The 18,898-nt window shown below is 40.9% G+C and overlaps 2 protein-coding genes across 3 annotated transcripts; one reads left to right on the top strand and one right to left on the bottom strand.

Moving 5' to 3' along the window:
* Nucleotides 1-1,483: 1,483 nt before the first annotated feature.
* On the top strand, nt 1,484-10,212 carry septin2 (septin 2). 2 transcript variants are annotated; one of them, XM_063461407.1, is made up of 13 exons: nt 1,484-1,612; nt 2,403-2,445; nt 3,113-3,227; nt 5,096-5,182; nt 5,278-5,401; nt 5,634-5,768; nt 5,889-6,006; nt 6,267-6,368; nt 6,934-7,079; nt 7,242-7,325; nt 8,386-8,446; nt 8,845-8,939; nt 9,073-10,212. In XM_063461407.1, exons 2-12 carry the CDS (start codon nt 2,422-2,424, stop codon nt 8,929-8,931), a joined length of 1,083 nt encoding a protein of 360 aa, XP_063317477.1. In that variant the 5' UTR covers nt 1,484-1,612; nt 2,403-2,421; the 3' UTR covers nt 8,932-8,939; nt 9,073-10,212. The 2 variants fall into 2 exon arrangements, with proteins under 2 accessions (XP_063317477.1, XP_063317476.1); XM_063461406.1 differs by having other exon boundaries at nt 7,242-7,364.
* A 2,191-nt stretch (nt 10,213-12,403) lies between these two features.
* On the bottom strand, nt 12,404-17,837 carry stk25b (serine/threonine kinase 25b). Its single transcript, XM_063462550.1, has 11 exons — nt 17,446-17,837; nt 16,482-16,712; nt 16,327-16,383; nt 16,102-16,210; nt 14,629-14,786; nt 14,317-14,502; nt 13,748-13,893; nt 13,520-13,625; nt 13,366-13,437; nt 12,819-12,955; nt 12,404-12,724 (listed from the first exon to the last, which is right to left on the bottom strand). The coding sequence occupies exons 1-11, from the start codon at nt 17,473-17,475 to the stop codon at nt 12,685-12,687; spliced, it is 1,272 nt and encodes a 423-aa protein (XP_063318620.1). The 5' UTR covers nt 17,476-17,837; the 3' UTR covers nt 12,404-12,684.
* Nucleotides 17,838-18,898: the final 1,061 nt, after the last annotated feature.

Genomic DNA, 18,898 nt, shown 5'->3' with positions numbered 1-18,898 from the left:
TACATTCCACTGTTATTCAGACAGCTCTGCAAGCAGGGACTGGTATTAATGAGTAATAGATTCTAGTGCCATATCAAGTCTGCTTATAACTTACATTATTTACTGATTCCCTTACAAGGACAATCAGCATTGTTTAACACGATCTCTCTCAACACTATCTAATAACAGGAGTTTCTGACTCAGTTGTGCAACAGCTGCATTGCATTCGTTTGGCATCATTGAGGAAAACATACCAGCAATGACAAGTATTTGAAACAGGCTGACACATGGAAATGTTTCCCAGTTTACACCCCTATCTTCAATATAACCTACATTATCCAGTCTCCTCAGTCTAGAGGGTCTGCTGTTAGGTAACATAACTGAGATAAGAAGATGGGCAGACAATAGTGGCATATTAATTCCAATATTAACATCGGTGGGAATAACTAGAAGTTATGCTGATTCCTTGAAGCTGCTCCCCATTGAGGGAGAACTAGAGTGTGAAAGAATAAATATCTGAAAACATCACAAAAATATATCCATAAAAATGCTACAAAGCCTGTCTCTCAAAAGATCTTCCACCTTCATGAAACCTCAGCTAATGAAATTGTAGATGTTTCACAAAATGTAAAATATTTTATAATTTATTTACGTTGCATTTATTAACTTTGGATGGTTTGGACAAGTGGAGAGGAGGAATAGTAGGTATAGCGGACAAAAGGCCTCAGTTCATGAGTGTAGCGAAGGAGGACCTGCAGACATTGGTGTGACATAAGTGAAGTCTAGAGATAGGGTGAGCTGGAGGCAGATGATCAGCTGTGGTGACACCCAATATGTGCAGGTGGAAGAAGAAGAAGACTTCCCTTTGTTGAACTTACCATAAAGGCTCAATCTGAGCTGCATCACAGACTGGACTATATTAATAATTCAGGGTAGCTCCTACTTATTATATCCCCTTTGGGAGTCTAGCCTGTTAATAACCCCCATGCTCTGTCTGATGGGCTTTTATCTTTTATAATGCACTTCTAATGGCCGATCTTGTACATGACACAGGCTCCTGCTGACTCACGGGGGCAAAGTCTTTTTTTCCCCTTTTTTTGTCAGTTTCAGACTTTAGTGTTTTCGGTTCAATTAAGTTTTCGTTAGAATCTGTTTGTTTTTTCCAGTTTAGTTTCTATACGTCTGAACATGTTAAACATTCACCTTAGTTTTCATTGATACGAATGTTAGTTTAATCATGTTATTATATCATAGAGGACATTTTTCAAGGGCAAAATTAAAATTTTTTTAGATCAGGTATTACAGCTTTTATTAACCTACTCTTACTAAACATCTGCAGCAATGACTTAACTATATTGACAAACACAAAATAACCTTCCTCTCTGTTTTTATTATTTTTATTTATCTATATTTTCTAAAGTCTAGTTTTTATTTGATTTACCTTTTTGGCACCCAGTTTTAGTTAGTTAGCAGTTTCAGTGGCTCGGCTGAGGGCTGAGCTTGCTGCGCTCCTCTCGCCCAGTGCATTGTGGTCTGTGTGCTAAAGGAAGCTGCTGCAGCGGAATCTGAAGAATTTGAGGTGTCCGCCAAGTCTGCTGCTCATCGCTCTCTGTACTTCCATCTACTCTGCAAGGTAACCGTGTATTTTTCAGCATTTCACCAGTTATTTATCACCGAGTGTGTCGGCGCCGTCGCTGTTAAAACGACGAAGCTAACATTAGCTTATTTGATTTCCTGCCCGGCTAGTTAATAGTAATTAAAGCTTAGCTTAACAGTGTACTGAGCTGCTAGCTCGGGCTGCTAGCTTGTTAAACAGCGTCCAATTGATAACCCGGAGGTTTGTTACCGCTATAGCAAAATTTTAAAATACCCAAAGCTGGTTTATTAAGTAGTATCAGACAGATTTAGAAAATCGGAAAATCAGCTGACTTGTAATGCTAACTCAACTAAACTACCTCGGAAACATATTTAGTTAATCAACCGGAAAAGAAATGCTCGGTTATATGCAGAGAAAACGTCTTCTCCCTCGTACTGTGGGTGTGTTTCTCACAGTTTCAGTTCATTCAGGGGGTTTCGAATAAGATACAACAGCCTACAACACAACTAGCCAAAGAGACCGATATGACGGTAATTACAGAAAGGTTGGGTTTGAAGGCTTAAGCTTCATCTCTTCCCTCAGATCATAGAGCTGTAGTGGGATGCAGCTGTAATGCAGACACCTAGAGCAGGAAAGCAGTTTTTTCTGTGGTGAGACACATCACTCTCACAAGCCACTCCGAGCAAAAAACAGACTTCCTGTCTCTCATACTCTGAAGCCTCTGAGTATGTGACTGCATGAGTCCAACCCCCATTTTAGAAGAAGGGTGAGAAAAGATTTTTGTGTTGGTTGGTTTATATCTCTCTGTTTTTGTCTTCTCTTTCAGCCTAAACAAGGAGGAAAAAATGTCTCAAGCTGACAAAATGAAGGTAAATCATATCAAACAAACCAACCAGTTTTTCTATCTGAACCAATAGGAATGCTGTAATACTAGATTCCTGCCTGTACTTCAGTGACTGCCTACTCCATTGCAGTAGCTTTAATGGTAGTGAAAAGGAAACACAATATGCCCACTGAGTCGAAACTTCTGTTTTTTAGGCATAGATATTACCGTCCTGTTAATGGGTACATTGTCTGCGTGCTGCTCATTATCCTCATGACTCACTCATGCAGTTTTCTTTGTACTGAAAGGGCTAAGGGCAGTGTAAAAACACACTGCTTATCAAGCTCACTCATCTTGACCTTCTTCCTGAAAGGACAAGGAATGGAGGCTTTGTCCACCTTATAAACTGAATAAAGAAAGTGCTGCTTTGTATTACATTTGAATTTTCTGGTATACAGCCTGGCTAGCTACAGGGATTGGTAAATGGCTTCCTTTTGATGAGCTGCGTGTAGAAAATGCTGGATGAATGGGGTGGTGCGAGGTCTTTTGGAAATAGCCTCTTAAATAACCCCGTCACACTCAAGCCTGCTCAGTGATTTAAGCTCACTCGCATATAATTAGCTGTCACCTCACATTTATCCTGCTCAGTTTAATCGGAAGTAATAATCATTTTACACTCCTTTCTTTTTACTTTTCCTCCCTTATCTCTACAGCAGGGGCAATTCTCAAACCCCGAGACCCCGGGGTATGTTGGATTCGCCAACCTGCCTAATCAGGTTCATCGAAAATCTGTAAAAAAGGGCTTTGAGTTCACCCTTATGGTTGTAGGTGAGTGCGCTAATGCTTTTCCCACCACATTTTTCATGTTGCTGTGACGTGACGCTGTTTTTTATTTAGTCTGGAAAACGATAATGTATCTCAGTGATAAGAATGTTAAAGCTAGAGTAAACACGGCCACTTTGTGGAATGTATTTTGTCTTTTTTCGCTCATGTTATTGGGTTAAATTCATGTTGGGATCTTGGATGCTCGCTTGAACAATATGCAGTTTTTGCAGTCTGAGCTCTTTTTGACTTCCGTAGATTTTTTCGTTTGTGTGTCGCGAGCACGCCGGCTGTTTTGTGTTCTATAATTCATAGGCGTGCACTTGACTGTCTTACTGTGCATGAAGTTTTTTTTCTGCGCAGACATAGTCATCGGTAAAGCTGCTCAGCTGATGTTGGCAGCACTGTAAACTCTTGCTCTGGTTCCTGTGACTGGGTGAACCCCTGTGCTTGCTGGGAATGGGGGAGGGTCGAAGCTCCCCTCAACACTGCTCATCCTTCTTCTTTAAAATAAACCAGAGAGGAATGTAGCCTGTGTGCCTCCAGGGACCCATTCAAACAGTGGACAGCGAGGCCTGCTGGTTCTTGTAATGCAGTAATATACCCTCTGTGTAACCCCCCGTTATTAAATTAAATCAGTGTTTTCCTGCGTGAGCGGCTAGCTGCTGCTCTTCTCCACGTATAGAAATAATAATGTTGCAATGAAAATTAAAAGCATTGATCTCCGTAGTCTCTTCCTTTCCCACATGCACTTGAACTTGCAGTGTGCATAATAAATATGTCAGTTTGCTCCCTTACAAGACCTCCTGGCAAATTGCCACTAAAGAAGACCTCAGTAAATCTTTTGTCACAGCCTGGCGGGAGCAGCAGTAGCAGCTGTTTAAGACTCTGTGTCTGTGCTCGACTTCTGCTTTTAGCTGGATGTAACCAAGAAACTAAACAGTAGTTTCTTGTCTTTACGGTTGCTTTGAATCTTTTTTTCCAGACAGCAGGCAGAGTGTTAGACTGAAGCGACGCAGCAGATCAGATCAGATGTTTGTGTGGTGTGCAGGAGGTTTTTCTTGGCCTGATTATCAGACTGAGTTACTATTGTCTTTCACTTGAGTAACACCTACTATTGGTATTTGGATGCATGGTTTAAATTTTGTCCTGTAAAGACATTGATACTGATGTGTAGTTTATTCATAAATTATATCGAGTGAAGCATTCAAATAACGTCATTCTCATTAAATACAGTTTGTTTACCCTTTGTTTATTTTATTAAAGAGCTGGAGGTAATATAGTTTTAGAATCACATCAGTCTTTCCCCTGTGATAGACTGGATATCTGTACAGGTTGCCTGTTCCCCATAACAGCTGGGATAGGCTCCAGCCTCCACCTGACCCTGAATTTGAAAAGTCATAAAGAAAATGGAAAAATGGAAATTTCACCACACAATTGGTGTTATGTTTCCTGTTTAACCTGCTAAATTTGGAATTCTGTAGATTTCTATTTGGCTTTTGAATGTCAGGTCTCTTTTGTGTAACCTCTCTGGTCAAATTAATGTTCTTACCCTTAACTCATGAACAAACTCGTATCCTTCGCAGCTTCTGACAAGGTTTCAGCCACCTGACGGCTGGGGAAAGATTAATGCTGAAGTCAGATTTAGAGTTTGGTTGATGTGTATTTCCATCTTGTGTGAGATGCAGTGTTTGTTACACACTGCGTTTCCTGCGGTGCACTGAGGACGTCTTTGTTCTTTTGGTTGAAACTGAGCTCTGCATTAGAAGAGCCCTTACACTAACCAGAGCCTGACTGTGCATTTGTAATTATTAGCATTGTGTTTATGCAGCCCTCATTTACTTGTGACAGCTTTACCTTCCTGTTATCTAAAGGTGAATCTGGACTTGGAAAATCCACCTTGATTAACAGCCTCTTCCTCACTGACCTGTACCCTGAGAGAGTCATTCCTGGAGCAGCAGGTAAAACACACACACATTTACACGCTGAAAACACAGATGATTCATTTTTTGTGAAGCAGTTTGAGAAACCTGCATTTGATCTTTCCTCCTTATAGAAAAAATAGAAAGGACAGTTCAGATCGAGGCATCCACTGTAGAAATCGAGGAGCGAGGAGTGAAGCTCCGCCTCACTGTGGTTGACACACCAGGATACGGAGACGCCATCAACAGCCAAGACTGGTGAGAAATCATTGTAGGGTGGAGGCTGATGAGTAGATGAGGTATTTTTGGATTTGAATTGCTATCTTATTCCTGTGATCTGTGAGTGGTGATGACCCGCTAACGTTAGATGGCTCAAAATAACACTGTAGAAATCTTAAGGATAGGGGAGAATCTATTATTAGCCAGGCTTTGTGGTTGCTTTTGTTCAGTATCATTTCTAACTTTTTTTTTTTTTTTTTTGTCCATCCAGTTTCAGCACCATTATCAGCTACATTGATGACCAGTTTGAGCGCTACCTCCACGACGAGAGCGGCCTAAATCGTAGACACATTGTTGACAATAGAGTTCACTGCTGCTTCTATTTCATCTCCCCACTCGGCCACGGGTGCGTCCTGCTATGCCGACTTGTACAAATACTGTATAGGCCTAAGTCATTACAGTGAAGGTCCTCCGTTCACGCAGATTCTTTGTCTCTCGTTGACCCTCTGTTTCCTTTCCCTCCCAGCCTGAAACCACTTGACGTCCAGTTCATGAAGGCCATTCACAACAAGGTCAATGTGGTTCCTGTCATCGCTAAGGCCGACACACTCACCCTCAGAGAGAGGGAGAGGCTCAAGCGCAGGGTGAGGACACCAGAGTTACCCATTGTTCGGGGACTTTTTCCATTTCCTGATTTGAAGAGTAGTTACCGTATCATGTTATCATACTCACTGCTTTATCCATCGGGTGCATCAGAATATTGCAGGTACTACTGTATCAGCAGATCCTGAGAAATGATCCTGAGGATCGTTATCTCGTGTCTGGAATCAAAAGAAAGCAGAAGATCATCATCAGTTTAACATAACTGCCAATAACTGTTATTTTACACTCTCGTATTATCAAGATTCTCGATGAGATCGACGAGCATGGCATCAAAATCTACCATCTTCCCGATGCTGAGTCAGATGAAGATGAAGATTTCAAAGAGCAGACAAGGATCCTCAAGGTACTGACTTCATTATCTGTGCAAGATTTCAACCTTGGAAAAAGGTTTCTTTCTGTCTTCTTCCTACGCAAATAGCGATGGGAGATTTGAACAAAACACATAGCAAAACATGGTTTCTATCTCAGTGTTTTCTGTGAATCAACTTGTGAGATGGCACGTGTGCTTACATTAAAACAAATGCATCAAAATAAACACTGGGTCAAGGTTCAGTGTGTTACCCGGTGCAGACCACAAAAGCAAAGAGGAAAGCCATCAGACAGCCCTTTCCAACAAATATGAATTTTTTGTAAAAACAGTAAAGTTTATATGTCATAAATGCAGGATTTGCTGGTTTAGTTGGTTGGTTAGTTAGGGTGAGGTGGTAGACAACCCAGTCCTACTCTCCTGGTCATCTTGTGAAGCTTTGATTATTCACTTTAGAAGCTTTGGTACTCGTTTGGGACAGCTCTGCTTTTGTTAAACTTCCAACTATCAATTTAGGGATTGGTTTTAAGTATCATAATTATCCATGGTGTGTGGTTGAAACATAACAGTAGAAATATGAGCTACTGCTCCTCTTCTCCAGGCTAGCATCCCATTTGCAGTGGTAGGTTCCAACCAGCAGATTGAGGCCAAAGGGAAAAAGGTCAGAGGTCGTCTGTACCCTTGGGGAGTGGTGGAGGTGGAGAACCCGGAGCACAATGATTTCCTCAAACTGCGGATCATGCTGATGTGAGTGGTGAAGTTTGTGAGTTGACAAAACTGTGTACATAAAGTAGTCTCATTTTCCAACTGCTGTAACCAGACGGCCTCCGCCTGCCTTTGGAGGGAGTGTGGCGGTGCCTGAGCTCTCTGCAAATCTGTTTATTGTTTGACTTTTCCTCAATCCCACAGAACCCACATGCAGGATCTCCAGGAAGTAACCCAGGACCTGCACTATGAGAACTTCCGTTCGGAGCGCCTCAAACGGGGTGGCAGGTTGTCCTCCCATGGTTACATTCTGCCTCTGTCTCCTGCGTACGTACTTCCCTGTCTGCTTGCTTTTCTGCACCTCCCCCTCCTCAAACAGCAAATCTCTGAGCTGTGTGTACATTTACATCCAGTAAAGTATTGTGGAAAAAACACACACACACACACACACACGAGGTGAAACTTAACAAAACCCAGCTAAACCAACCAGAAAAGGAAAAATAAAGAGTTATTCCTGTTCATTGGGTAGTCCGGTCATTCATTTCCTTTTTTCCAGTATCAGTTCTGTAGTACAGTAGCTCTAACCCGTGATTTTTTGCATGTGAACCGTAATAGACTGTAGCAGAGGTAGTTGGAGGTGAATTTAGTGCTGTTTGCTTTAATGGGTTGTTTTATCTTGTGTGTAGCAAATCTGTGCAGGTTAGAAACAAGATTACTGTGTGTGTAGCATTTAACATAGTGTGGGTACCTCATTATTTAACCCCTAACGTAGACCCAAAGGACTGTTTTTAGACTTTTCTTCTAAAGGCAACACAGAATAAGGGAGTGATTTTACTGTCTTCATATTTGCCGTGCCATCTGTCCAAAGATGGTGTCTGGTGTTGAATTGCCTTATTCCCAGTGAGTGGACTGATGGAGGTACTGTTTTATTTTTGGATTTTCTTAGTTTGGGGGAGGTCCTGCTCTTCCCCTGACTTTTGCACCCACTGCTTCTCTCTTGAATCTTCATGCTTTCACCTGTGTGTAGTTATTTGTTGTAGCTGCCAACTCTTCTCTGAGAAGCCTTGTCCCTGCAAACAAAACTAACCCACTGACCCGCTTTTCTACTTCCTCAGTGTGGCTTTTGTCGTGTTTGCTTAACGCTGCTTAAAATGGCAACACTCTCATGCAGAGAAAACACAATTTCTCTGCTGACTAAATAATCATGCTTCAAAAATTACTACAGGGGCATTTATAACCTCTCCAGTTGTGCATTCGCTTTAATGATTATCTTTTTAATTAAGTCCTGCATAATTAAGTCATTGATCTTTACAGCATTGCAGTAACTATAGTTGTGTCTGTAAAGCAGAAAGGGACCCGAGCCGGAGGAAATGGACAAGGATATGATCCTGCAGGAGAAGGAGGCTGAGGTGAGATATTTTAGACACTAGACTACAAGCGTTGTGTTCAAAGAAATGTGTTGTTTAGGTTTCCTAAAGAATGTTTTTGGGCCAAGATAAAGATAAGGCACATTTATTGCTTGTGTTTGCGACGGGCAGCCAGTCAGAAGATTTGTTGACTGTTGCAAACAAGGAGGCAGGTTTTAAAGGGAGAGGAGATGAAACGGCATATTTCAGACAGGGGATGGAGTGAGGGTGTGCACCAAGGTCCAGTATAAAACAAATAAGTAGACAACCTTGCAGAAACAACAAACAATATTATATGATAGACTCTATAGAAAAAAACCCCCAAAATGCCTTATGTCACTTCAAAGTCACAGCCATGAGAGTGTCCTGATTCACACCTTTTGATGTTCGGTGTCATTCAGCTGAGGCGAATGCAGGAGATGATTGCCAAGATGCAGGCCCAGATGCAGAAACAAGGAGATGGAGAGGGAGAAGGCCAACATGTGTGAAACTGATGGTAAGAGGCAGACCTGTGGGGAGACCCGAGGCCGATTCTGCTGCAGACGCATCATCAGTTATTTTACAGCGTGCTAGATTTCTTCAGATGTCCAAATATTAATATTCTTACTTTTCTTTTTTTTCTGGATTAGGTATTTGAGCCACTGCTCGAGTTTGACCAGAGAGATGGAAAAGGTGTAAAGCTGCCTGGTCATTGACTCCTCTTGCTTGCCACTATTTTATTATTATTATTATTATTATTTTTGTAATTTCAGCTCCACATGGGATCTGGAGTCATTTTTTTTTAAATGCATACAGTAAAGTATATTCAACAGTGTTACATTTATATATTCACACACGGTTCCATTTTTTCTTTTTTTTAAAAATTGTACCACTTTAGAAGAAATCGTTTACTGAAATGAAGTCATATGACCAATATTTTAAAATGCTTGCATATTTTATATTGGGAGATAGTTGATTTTTTTCCTTTTGTTTGCTGTTCAGAAAACCAAAGTATTGCTGCTTCTATGCGAAGACTTTTAGTGCTGAAGCGTCTGTCGGAGCACATGCTAACACATGCTCTGTGAAGGCGTGTCATTGAGAGAGATAACTGTAGTAGCAGACGTAGCTGAAAAACCTCTTTTATTCCATTGTTAGATGACTGTGTCAATGTTATTCCTGTCAGGAGAAAACATTATTTAACAATTTATGAGTTCACCATACATGCTTGCCATTAAATGGGGCCTGTCCTGCTCAGTATTGATGTTAATCCGCTCATGTGCATGCGATTCTCAACCCATAAAAAAATTACGATAAATTTTAGGGCAGTGTTTCATCCATTTGTGATTTTCTCAGATCGGTGTCAGTATGTACAACTGCCTTCGAGTGTGGTTAAGCTCCTTTTGATATGAATTAAACTGTGATCTATAACCTTTTATAGTCTTCCCCATACGCCAGACAAATGAGGCGCGAGGCCTCTTTGGTGCTTTCACTTAACTAAATGCATTTAGTCCTTCACGTGTGTCGTCCTCGGTGTAAAGTGAAGTCATGTGACAGGAGCAGTGAGCGAGTTTATTGGTACAGTGAGATTTAAGAAGTTGAAACTTCTACCTGTCCCTACTGCTGAACGCTTTGTGGTTTTAGCGACCGCAGAGTTTAAAGGCGACCTGATGAGGTCAGTGTAGCCAACGATCCCCTCACCAGCCGAGATGTGAGTTCTGACATTCCTTTGTGCTGTTTGTACCTGACAGATTTTGTTCTTGATACATATATTGTAATAAAAGTTTTATTAAGTATCAAAACATTTTTTTGAGTCTTTTTTTTTAAAATTTCCCCCCTACTTTTGTTTTTTTGTTTTATTTCTAAGGGAGAACTGTTCAAATAATAAGAATAACAGAAAGAAATGTAGGTGTGTGTAATCACTGCGTTTGTGTGTATACGGAAAGACAATGGACACAGTTTTAATCATTTTTGTTCAAGATTTAACGTCTGTGAGAATATGAACCAGGTAAGTTTGTAGTGTTAGGGAAGATCAGGTGACTGTGCTTGTGATTACCATTGGCTGAATTTAAGCTGCTCGTGTTAAAGCATTTGCCAGATTCCATTTACAGACTATGACTAGACGAAAGCAGCCATGAGCCACAGAGCGATTGGTCATGCAACACTTTGTAAAATTAATTTGTCTAAATCCATAAAGAGAGGTATGCCTCAGAAGCAGCACGGCTCAGCTGATTACTGATTCAGGGTGTATGATACACTGGATCTTAGACAGCCAACACTTCCCACTGTAACCTAATCAGTGTCTGCTGGTGTTCAGTTAGACCATAAACTTTATAAAATTAGAGGAGCTTGAAGCTGCTCGTCATGCACATCAGGTGATGCTCTGCTATGTGTTTTATTTCAGTGAGATTAATTACCTCTGAAAGAACCACCATGATTCTGCCCTCACAGTAACAGGGTGTCCCTAATTACTGAGATACTGTGAGATATAGAGGTTAATTACCAAACCTCCAAGCTTATATTCCCATGTGCAGCAAGAGGCGTGGAAACAGAATCAAATGATAGTGTAACAACATTTCTTTTTTATAAATAGAAGATTACCTTTTAAAACATTAATGAAGCACCAGCATCTGCAGCACTGGACTAATGTGAACCTATAGGCTAGGTTAAAGCTGATACTGATACTTGGCAGAAGTCTTGAGCCACCCCTCATTTCTTCATGGTTTTCTAGGAAAACTAGAAAAAGGTGCAACACATTTTTATTAACACAATAAGGCAAAAAACAGTTCTAGCAAGTCTGAAAGATGAAATTGAATATGTACCTTTATTCTTCTATATGATTTTTAGATAGGATTACATGTTGGAACAAAATCTGACTTTTCCTAGTTTATAATTCCATCATTTTTGACACAATTCCCATCACTGCTGGTTGAAATGCAGCCCTTGAATGGTTCATTAGTGCTGGTCATTAAAAAAAGAAAAAGAAAACGTTCCACTGGAAATGAACAGGTGCAAGGACTGGACTGAAAAAGCAGCCAAGGTCCAACATATGCTTTTGAAAGACGTCCTTGAGAACTACTGCTCAATAGCACTTTCGAAATTACAAGAAAGTCTGGCTCCTTGGAAGCAAAATATAAAGAAAAGAGGGGTGACTCAAGACTTTTGCACTGTATTTAAAATTAACCTATTATGTTTCTAGGTCCATACTTTCATCTTAGACCATTATTCCAATATCTTTGGAAATCGTTGTTCCAAATAATCCTCTACCATCTTGTACTTGTACCCTTTTAGTTCATTGTTCTCTCTGAAACAAGCTCTTAGTTTCCTTCATCCTCCCCTAAAACCAGCTTTCCTCTCAATATCGTTCTCATACACAGGCTTGTATGGCACATGGGTGGGGCTTCTGTGCTCACAGCTAAATGTATGTACCTGAGAAGACCATAATAGGGATATCGCATCGAACCATACAGAAGCAAGAGTAGGAAAAAACACTTCTGAAACTGATAGCAGTCTTAAGTCTGGGCTCTTTTTAGCTCACTGACGTAATTACACTGCTCAAAACAATGAAGGTAACCTTTAATGATCCCAGTATAACAGAATAGTACAGGGATGAAATCCCCAGAGCCACTGTTGGACTTTATGCTGGTGAAGCAGCCAAATACTCAAATACTGGAGTTCAGCATCACGCTATCATTTTCATTTCTAAAAGCACGCAAAATGAATTCACAGTGGTTTGAGGTTCCAGCCTGGCCAGGTTGATATCCCTGAAGTGAGTTGGTGTTATACTGTGAGGACTAAGTGTTCCTTTTTGAGCAGTAAACTTAGACTTTGGCCAAGTGTAATCTGAGCATCAAGCACGTAACAGCATATACATGACAGAAAATAAAGGAAAGTATTATAGGTCCTCTAAAAAAAAGAAAAACACGAGCCAGTAGTTAAATTAATGACATATGACAGCAAAGATAATGGAACATTTTCCATAGACTTTATTATAGTTATTTTTTTTCCACTAACAGGTATACACAACGCTCTAACTGTCATGGCTTTTTTTGTCTTAAATACTCTCCGCTCATAAAGAAAAACTGTAAAAATATTTAATTATAACTAATTAAAAGATCTCTTCAGGGGCTGGACTTGGAAGGGTGTACAGGTATGAGGGGATGGAGGTGGGTGGGGATTCGTCTGTGGTCCTTATCTGAGAAGCTGCGTGGATTTGGGGGGGACTGAAAAAGGGTCGAAGGGTCACGTTACATCCAGCAGGGCTTTCACCGTGAAGACGGGGTGGTGTTACCATTTAAAGAAAACCTAAAAGAACGACATGAAGCAGCAGGTCAGAATAAGATAAGTGTGTATTTGCTGTTTAATATTAAACAGCCCGGCTGAGACGGCGGTACATCACCTGCACACTCTCTCCATCACATGTGTAACGAGACGGTCAGAGATGCCCGGACAGGACTCCTCTGCCAGGTTGAAGGCATTCTCCAGTTCCTCAATGGCTCCTACTCCGCCGCCACTCGCCCGCCGCTTCTCCTTCAACTGGTGGTAAAGGAAAAATCAAACAGGAATGATTTAGCATGCCGTGCGGTGAGAAACTTCAAAAAAAAGAGAAAAGAAAAAAAACAAAACAACTTCCTGCTGTTTAGAGTAAATATAAACAGCAGTTTATATAAAATTATCCAACTGTTTGCTAGCAGGAGCTAAAATGCCTCTTGATGCTGAAGGTTGCCGGCGCCCAGTCTAAATGAATCTAAACGCTGCTGTCGGCTGCTTAATTGCCACAAGGGGTCGCCACACTAGGTAATGCTGCATGTTTGATTTGGCAGTCTTACATTGGATGCCCTTCTTTTTGGACCCCAGTGACCTTTCAATTGTCAAGCAAATATTCCGACTACTACATTTTGTCTAAATGAATCTGAGATTGTATAAAAAGCAACAGTATGGCCTACCTCTCTGAAGGTGGGTGTTACCAAAGCAGACAAGCACTGTGACTTTGGTTGCCTTTTCACAGAATCTCCTGACTGCAAAGAGAAAACAGAGCGTAAGAAGAAAGGAAAAAAGATTCGACCTGGTGTTTCCGTCTCTCTGCTCAGTCTGCCTTACCTCTGAATCTGTGTGCGTGTAGCCCTTCTGTAACTTGTTCATAGAAGTGGGCCTGACTGTGGGGAAGGTCCACATGGGACACTGATCTACATCGCCATCAGCATCCCTGAAAGAAGCGGGGACAGAAAGAGGAAGAAGATTAAAAGGAAGAGTCAAACATACCCCTGAAACCCTGACAGATACACCCTGATTGTTAATGCAAATAAGTGTGATGTTCTTGAGACTAACATGTCCGAGTCGTCAGAGCTGGACTCCTCCCCGTGTCCCTCCGATTTCCAGCGGCGGTAGCGGTCAATCAGCTCTGTCAGATAAGCTGTCTTCTTGGTGTAACGTGTGATAAACTTGTGTTTCAGAAGCTCTTTGGCTGTTGGTCTCTGTGCAGAGAAGAAATTCAGTTCGATTCAATTCCATTTATACAGCGTCAAATCACAACAACTGTTGCCTCAAGGTGCTTTATATTGTAGTGAATAAAAACATGAGGAGGACAAAAATGTACAACCAAGGGTAATATCACACAGCCCATACTTTTCGGAAGTTGGAGTGCTGTTGTCTACAAACACATGCTAAAGCAAGCTTCAGTGTCAAATTACTCGGAAAGGTTTTGGTGCCTTTCAAGAGCGCACTTTGGATCATGTTGGAATATTTGAGAAACAACCAGAACAATCTCTAATTCCTATTAAGGACCGGACATGCTAATCCAAAATACTTGGTAGGATAAAGAATTCATGTTCAGTTTCTCTCAGTGCAGCAGTTATTACCAGATGTATGATGCTGATGTATGTTGGTGTTTTACTCACAAAACGGGGGTCTTTATTTAGACAAGCCTCTACAAATTCTTTAAAGGGTTTGCTGTAAGGGCCTTCCAATGTGGGTGGAGTGTTTTTGGGGATTAGGAAGAGGACTCTCATGGGGTGTAGATCAGAGTTGGGGGGTTCCCCTTTGGCCAACTCAATGGCGGTGATTCCCAGAGACCAGATATCAGCCTGAGTGGGTAAAGACATAAAGAGTTGTTTAAGGCATTAAAATTCAGTTCCTGTTGGTTAACAACAAAATGATATCTCTTCATGCTCTCAGTGTAGACACAGCTTGTTCACAAACGTTTGCCTCACCTTAAAGTCATAGGCTGACTGCTTAATGACCTCCGGGGCCATCCAGAAAGGCGTGCCGACAAATGTGTTCCTCTTGATCTGAGTGTCTGTCAGCTGCCCCGCCACCCCAAAATCTGCCAGCTTCACATCACCCTGTTCTGACAAGAGCACATTGGCAGCTGGGAGAAAGGCAGAAAAGACAGACCGTTAAAATACAACCTAAAGTATCTGGGTCTGCTTTTTGTATCTGTTACAGCAGTCTGGTTAATATAACGTGCTAAAAATAAGATGAGGCCAGAACATCTGAGATAATGAGTAACAATGTTGTTACAGCTTATTCAGGCCAACTCTCATTTTTGAAATCCAAAATGAATTAATAATTAATTTTGGATTTTGGAGACTGGAGTGCTGCATTTAATTTCACAAGCAACTGTAGATAAAAGGAGAAAAGGAGCACAAGAACACAAATAATACGGAGAATAAATCCACCCCACCGAGTAATACACCAAAGTTTTAAACTCCTTATTTGTGCGATTACTTAATTACAAAGTGTTACATTCTTTCATAACAAGGAAAGAACAGAGTAGAAAAGGGTCCACACACAGAAATATGTAAAAGTGTATACAATTCGCACACGCAGCATGTTGTGAGAGTTCGAGCTCACAGATGGTGTTAAAAATATACACAGCTTGTTGGCATATTTCAGTGTGTGCACTTCTTCTCTGCAGCATCTGGTTAAGGCTGGCTGTGCTGCAGCTTATCACAGCGTTCAGTTGTTGACATAAAACGTTGGATCACAGCATTGAGTCTTGTACTCACAAGAGCGTACACTACAAACAGCTCTGAATTATACCCGAGTTTGTACCAGCGCAGAACTTGACAACTATGTTAGCTGTTAGCTGACAGCTATGAGACTCTTTGGGTGTGTTCACACCTATAGTTTGTTTTCTCTGGTATAGTTGGTGAGTTTGTAAACTTGGGAGTTCTTCCCTATGATTTGGTATCTTTTCACAAAGAGAAAAAAAAAAAACACGTCAGGATGTTCAGTCCGCTCACTGGACAGATGTGTAAATATAGAAAGAAGGTGCTGTGTCCTGGACTATTAGAGAATACATAGAATTTACTTTCATTTCACGGATAGCTGCTAGCCCATACAGACCTTTGCACATCTCTAGTACCTTGCTGGATCTCTGAAAACAAAGCATACGTGCCTACAGGAAGTTTTTTTTTAAAATCTCAAACTTGTAACCTGGTAGTTTGTTTGGGTCAACTACCAGGAACATATTCACATCATAAATAAACTATTCTGGAGTTCATTTAGAACTGCACCAAGACAACCTCTTCCAAAGGGTCTCTGTGTGGCTGTTTTGGTCTGTGCCCGAGTGCGATAACTGGGTTCACATCTGCACAAACAAACAGCACCAAGGGGGAAAATGAACCAGAGTTGATTTAAAAGGACCGAACACCGTAAAGATCGAAGTGAGTGCTCATTACCTTTGATATCTCTGTGAATCTTCCTTTCAGAGTGCAGATACTCCAGCCCCTTTAGTATTTCCCTCAGTATAGTAGCAATGTAAGTTTCTTCAAGAGGTCCTGGACGGAGCTAGGATGGTGACAGTGTGACAAAAGGATGAGTTTTCCTTCTCGAGTATGAAAAGTGCACTATTGTAGGAGTTGTCTAAAACTTTGTAAGCTGCATAAAAATAGAAATCTACTTACTAGATCCAGAGCAGATCCTCCACCTAAATACTCCATGATAATCCACAGCTTTGTTCCCTGTGGGAGGAGGAAACAATTGAAGGAACAAACCACTGTATGTGTTTGTATATTTAAGCATCTGGGCAAGTGTCACTTCAGTATTTACATTATCTCACCTTCAGATATGAGCCATAATACTTTGTAACATAAGGACTGTCGCACTGGCTCAGCACCGTGATCTCCTGCTGAATGTCTTCTATCTCGTCCTCTGCCTCCTCCAGGTCTATAATTTTAATGGCCACCACCTCCTTTGTGCGATTGTTGATGCCTTTGTAGACCTCTCCAAACGAACCCTTGCCGATCCGCTCCTGCTTGGTGAAGTACTCCTCAGGGTCCAACCGAGTATTCTGGCCCAGTGAGAGCAAAAGAGGGATTTAAGTACAGAGTATATACCACGGTGACAGCCCCCTGTAGTTTAATGTGTGTGCTTATGAGTGGGCGAGTCTCAACACAGAAGCCATGTTCACAGTTGTCCCTTATCTCCATATTATAGTGTTTGCATGCGCTGCCCAAATATAAAATATGATTTATAATTAACCTTCTTATCTATGTCAGTGCCCATCTATTCAGTCACATCCCTATATAATTAACTAGACTCTAGATCGAGCTTTGTGCCAGGATGTAATTTAAGAAGTGTGACTCCTGAAAGTTCAGTGGTTTTGTCTCTCCATAACAGCAGGAAATGAGCAATGATTTGCGAACAAATACGCCTTCAAAGAAGTCACTAAGTGCAAAAATATTATCTTAATTAAGACTTAAGTGCAAAAAATATTATCTTAATTAAGACTTAACTCTAAACGCCCAACTCTGAAAAAAAAATGTTATTACACACTCATACAAGATCAGAGATTATTATTACATATTTGTCATTTGTTGATGGCAGTCAGTTGTACACCTGACTGTGACACCGACAAGAACATTATATATACATAAATTCACATCTGTGCATACTAACACTTGCTTTTATGGCCTAGCCCACCACCCGGGTTATTCATGGAAAGCCTGAAAAGCCATGGGGGTTCGGCTGGTCTTGGATAAGAAGCAGGGAGGTGACATTTGAAGAAAAGATCATTTCTCTACCTGGTTCTGCATGTCTCGAAGGTGTGCCATCCCCTCGGCTGGTTGGACGGGACAGGGACGGCCACAGTCCTGTCTTTCAAAAGTCAATAAATTGTCCTTTCGGTTTTTTTCTCCCCTCGTAGCTGTCTAGGAAGCTAGCTAGGCTGGCTAGCCAACTAGATAAACACCCAGTCTGCAGGCTTTAACGGGGCTGTCACTCCGCGCACTGTTTTCGGCCTCCGGGTAAAACGGAGGACTGAGCAGCCGAGCTACTGACCGAGAGACTCCATGAGTGTCGGTGGTCCGAAACAGAGGGGAAAATAGCTCTTTCCGCAAATTAATAATTAATTCATTTCAAGGAGCGCTTAGCCCGTTGTTCAATTGAAGCTTGAGGAGGACAAAATAATGGCCCAGATCGAGAACGCATGCGCGTTTTTTTTCTTAAATTCGTTGGAATTGTGGGAGTTGTATTTCTACATGCTTCAGAGACACGCTTCTTCAAACCTTTCAAGTTTTTTTCTTAACACGGTGCACGGAAAAAAATAAAATAAAATAAAACTACATTCACAATTTTAATTTAAAAAAACATCTCTTGGAAAATGGTTTTATCTACGCTCAGATCTAACCAAAGTCCCATATATATATATACACATATATCTCACATAATGCCATACAAGCTGCCAGACAGCATTAGAACACCACTGAGGATTCATTACATACAAAAATAGAAAATGAACAAGTTCAATTCAATTTAAAGCTGAAATAAGTTTAAATTACATTTTGTGGAAATGATCGTGTGTGTTTTCTGTGTATGATTGATAGCAGAGGAACTGGAAATTCAAATTAGGGCAAATCAAATTAACCACATGCAGACAAATGATGGTTAGATTTACCCAAAGTGTTATGTGGGAGTAAATCTTTGTGTTTGTCTCTGTGATGAAGATATAATAGTATAAATTTGAGCACAGTGGATAGTGTGGACAAAGACGACAACACACATATTAACAAGACTGAGTAATATCTTTTGAATGGATGAATGTTTATATTTTGTTTTGCTTTTATTTATTTAATCAAACCTTTATGCACGAGCTGTCATACATAGACATCATACCTAAAGACATCATCCAGAAAGTGCTGACAATCTACAATATCTATCTACAATACAAAAGGTCCAGCTTCATTAAAATGCAAGTTTCCTTTCCATCAGACTTTAAACCTGCACTCGAAGTAAACCATCTAGCCACCATGTGGTCACCCTGATGGGACGTGGTCACCCTGACCACCCTGTTTTCTTTTTTCCCGTGACGTTGGCTACTTTTATTTGAAATACATTTTATTTTTGCAGTTCAGACAAATTAACTTATGTGACAATAAAAATAAATACGTAAATAAAGCAGGTTAAACTGCTAATTTTTAATGTCCATTGGTTTTCTCCAACTCTTGCGGCTCTCGGTGCACTTCATAGTAACCGCCC

The sequence above is a fragment of the Pelmatolapia mariae genome, linkage group LG18 (genome assembly GCF_036321145.2).
Source record: "Pelmatolapia mariae isolate MD_Pm_ZW linkage group LG18, Pm_UMD_F_2, whole genome shotgun sequence".
In the NCBI taxonomy this organism is placed as follows: domain Eukaryota; kingdom Metazoa; phylum Chordata; class Actinopteri; order Cichliformes; family Cichlidae; genus Pelmatolapia; species Pelmatolapia mariae.
Note: the sequence above shows the minus strand (reverse complement) of the source record. Positions and strands in the feature narration are given on the sequence as shown.

Bases quoted from the DNA above. Each gene is read 5' to 3' on its own strand.
- septin2 (XM_063461406.1), top strand. From the start codon at position 2,422: ATGTCTCAAGCTGACAAAATGAAG. The intron at 5,402-5,633 runs GTGAGAAATCAT...TTGTCCATCCAG, and splicing joins GCCATCAACAGCCAAGACTG to TTTCAGCACCATTATCAGCT. The intron at 6,007-6,266 runs GTGAGGACACCA...CGTATTATCAAG, and splicing joins GGGAGAGGCTCAAGCGCAGG to ATTCTCGATGAGATCGACGA.
- stk25b (XM_063462550.1), bottom strand. From the start codon at position 17,475: ATGGCACACCTTCGAGACATGCAGAACCAG. The intron at 16,713-17,445 runs GTAGAGAAATGA...TCACTGGGCCAG, and splicing joins TTCGAGACATGCAGAACCAG to AATACTCGGTTGGACCCTGA. The intron at 14,787-16,101 runs GTAATGAGCACT...CCTTTCTCCCAG, and splicing joins GATTCACAGAGATATCAAAG to CTGCCAATGTGCTCTTGTCA.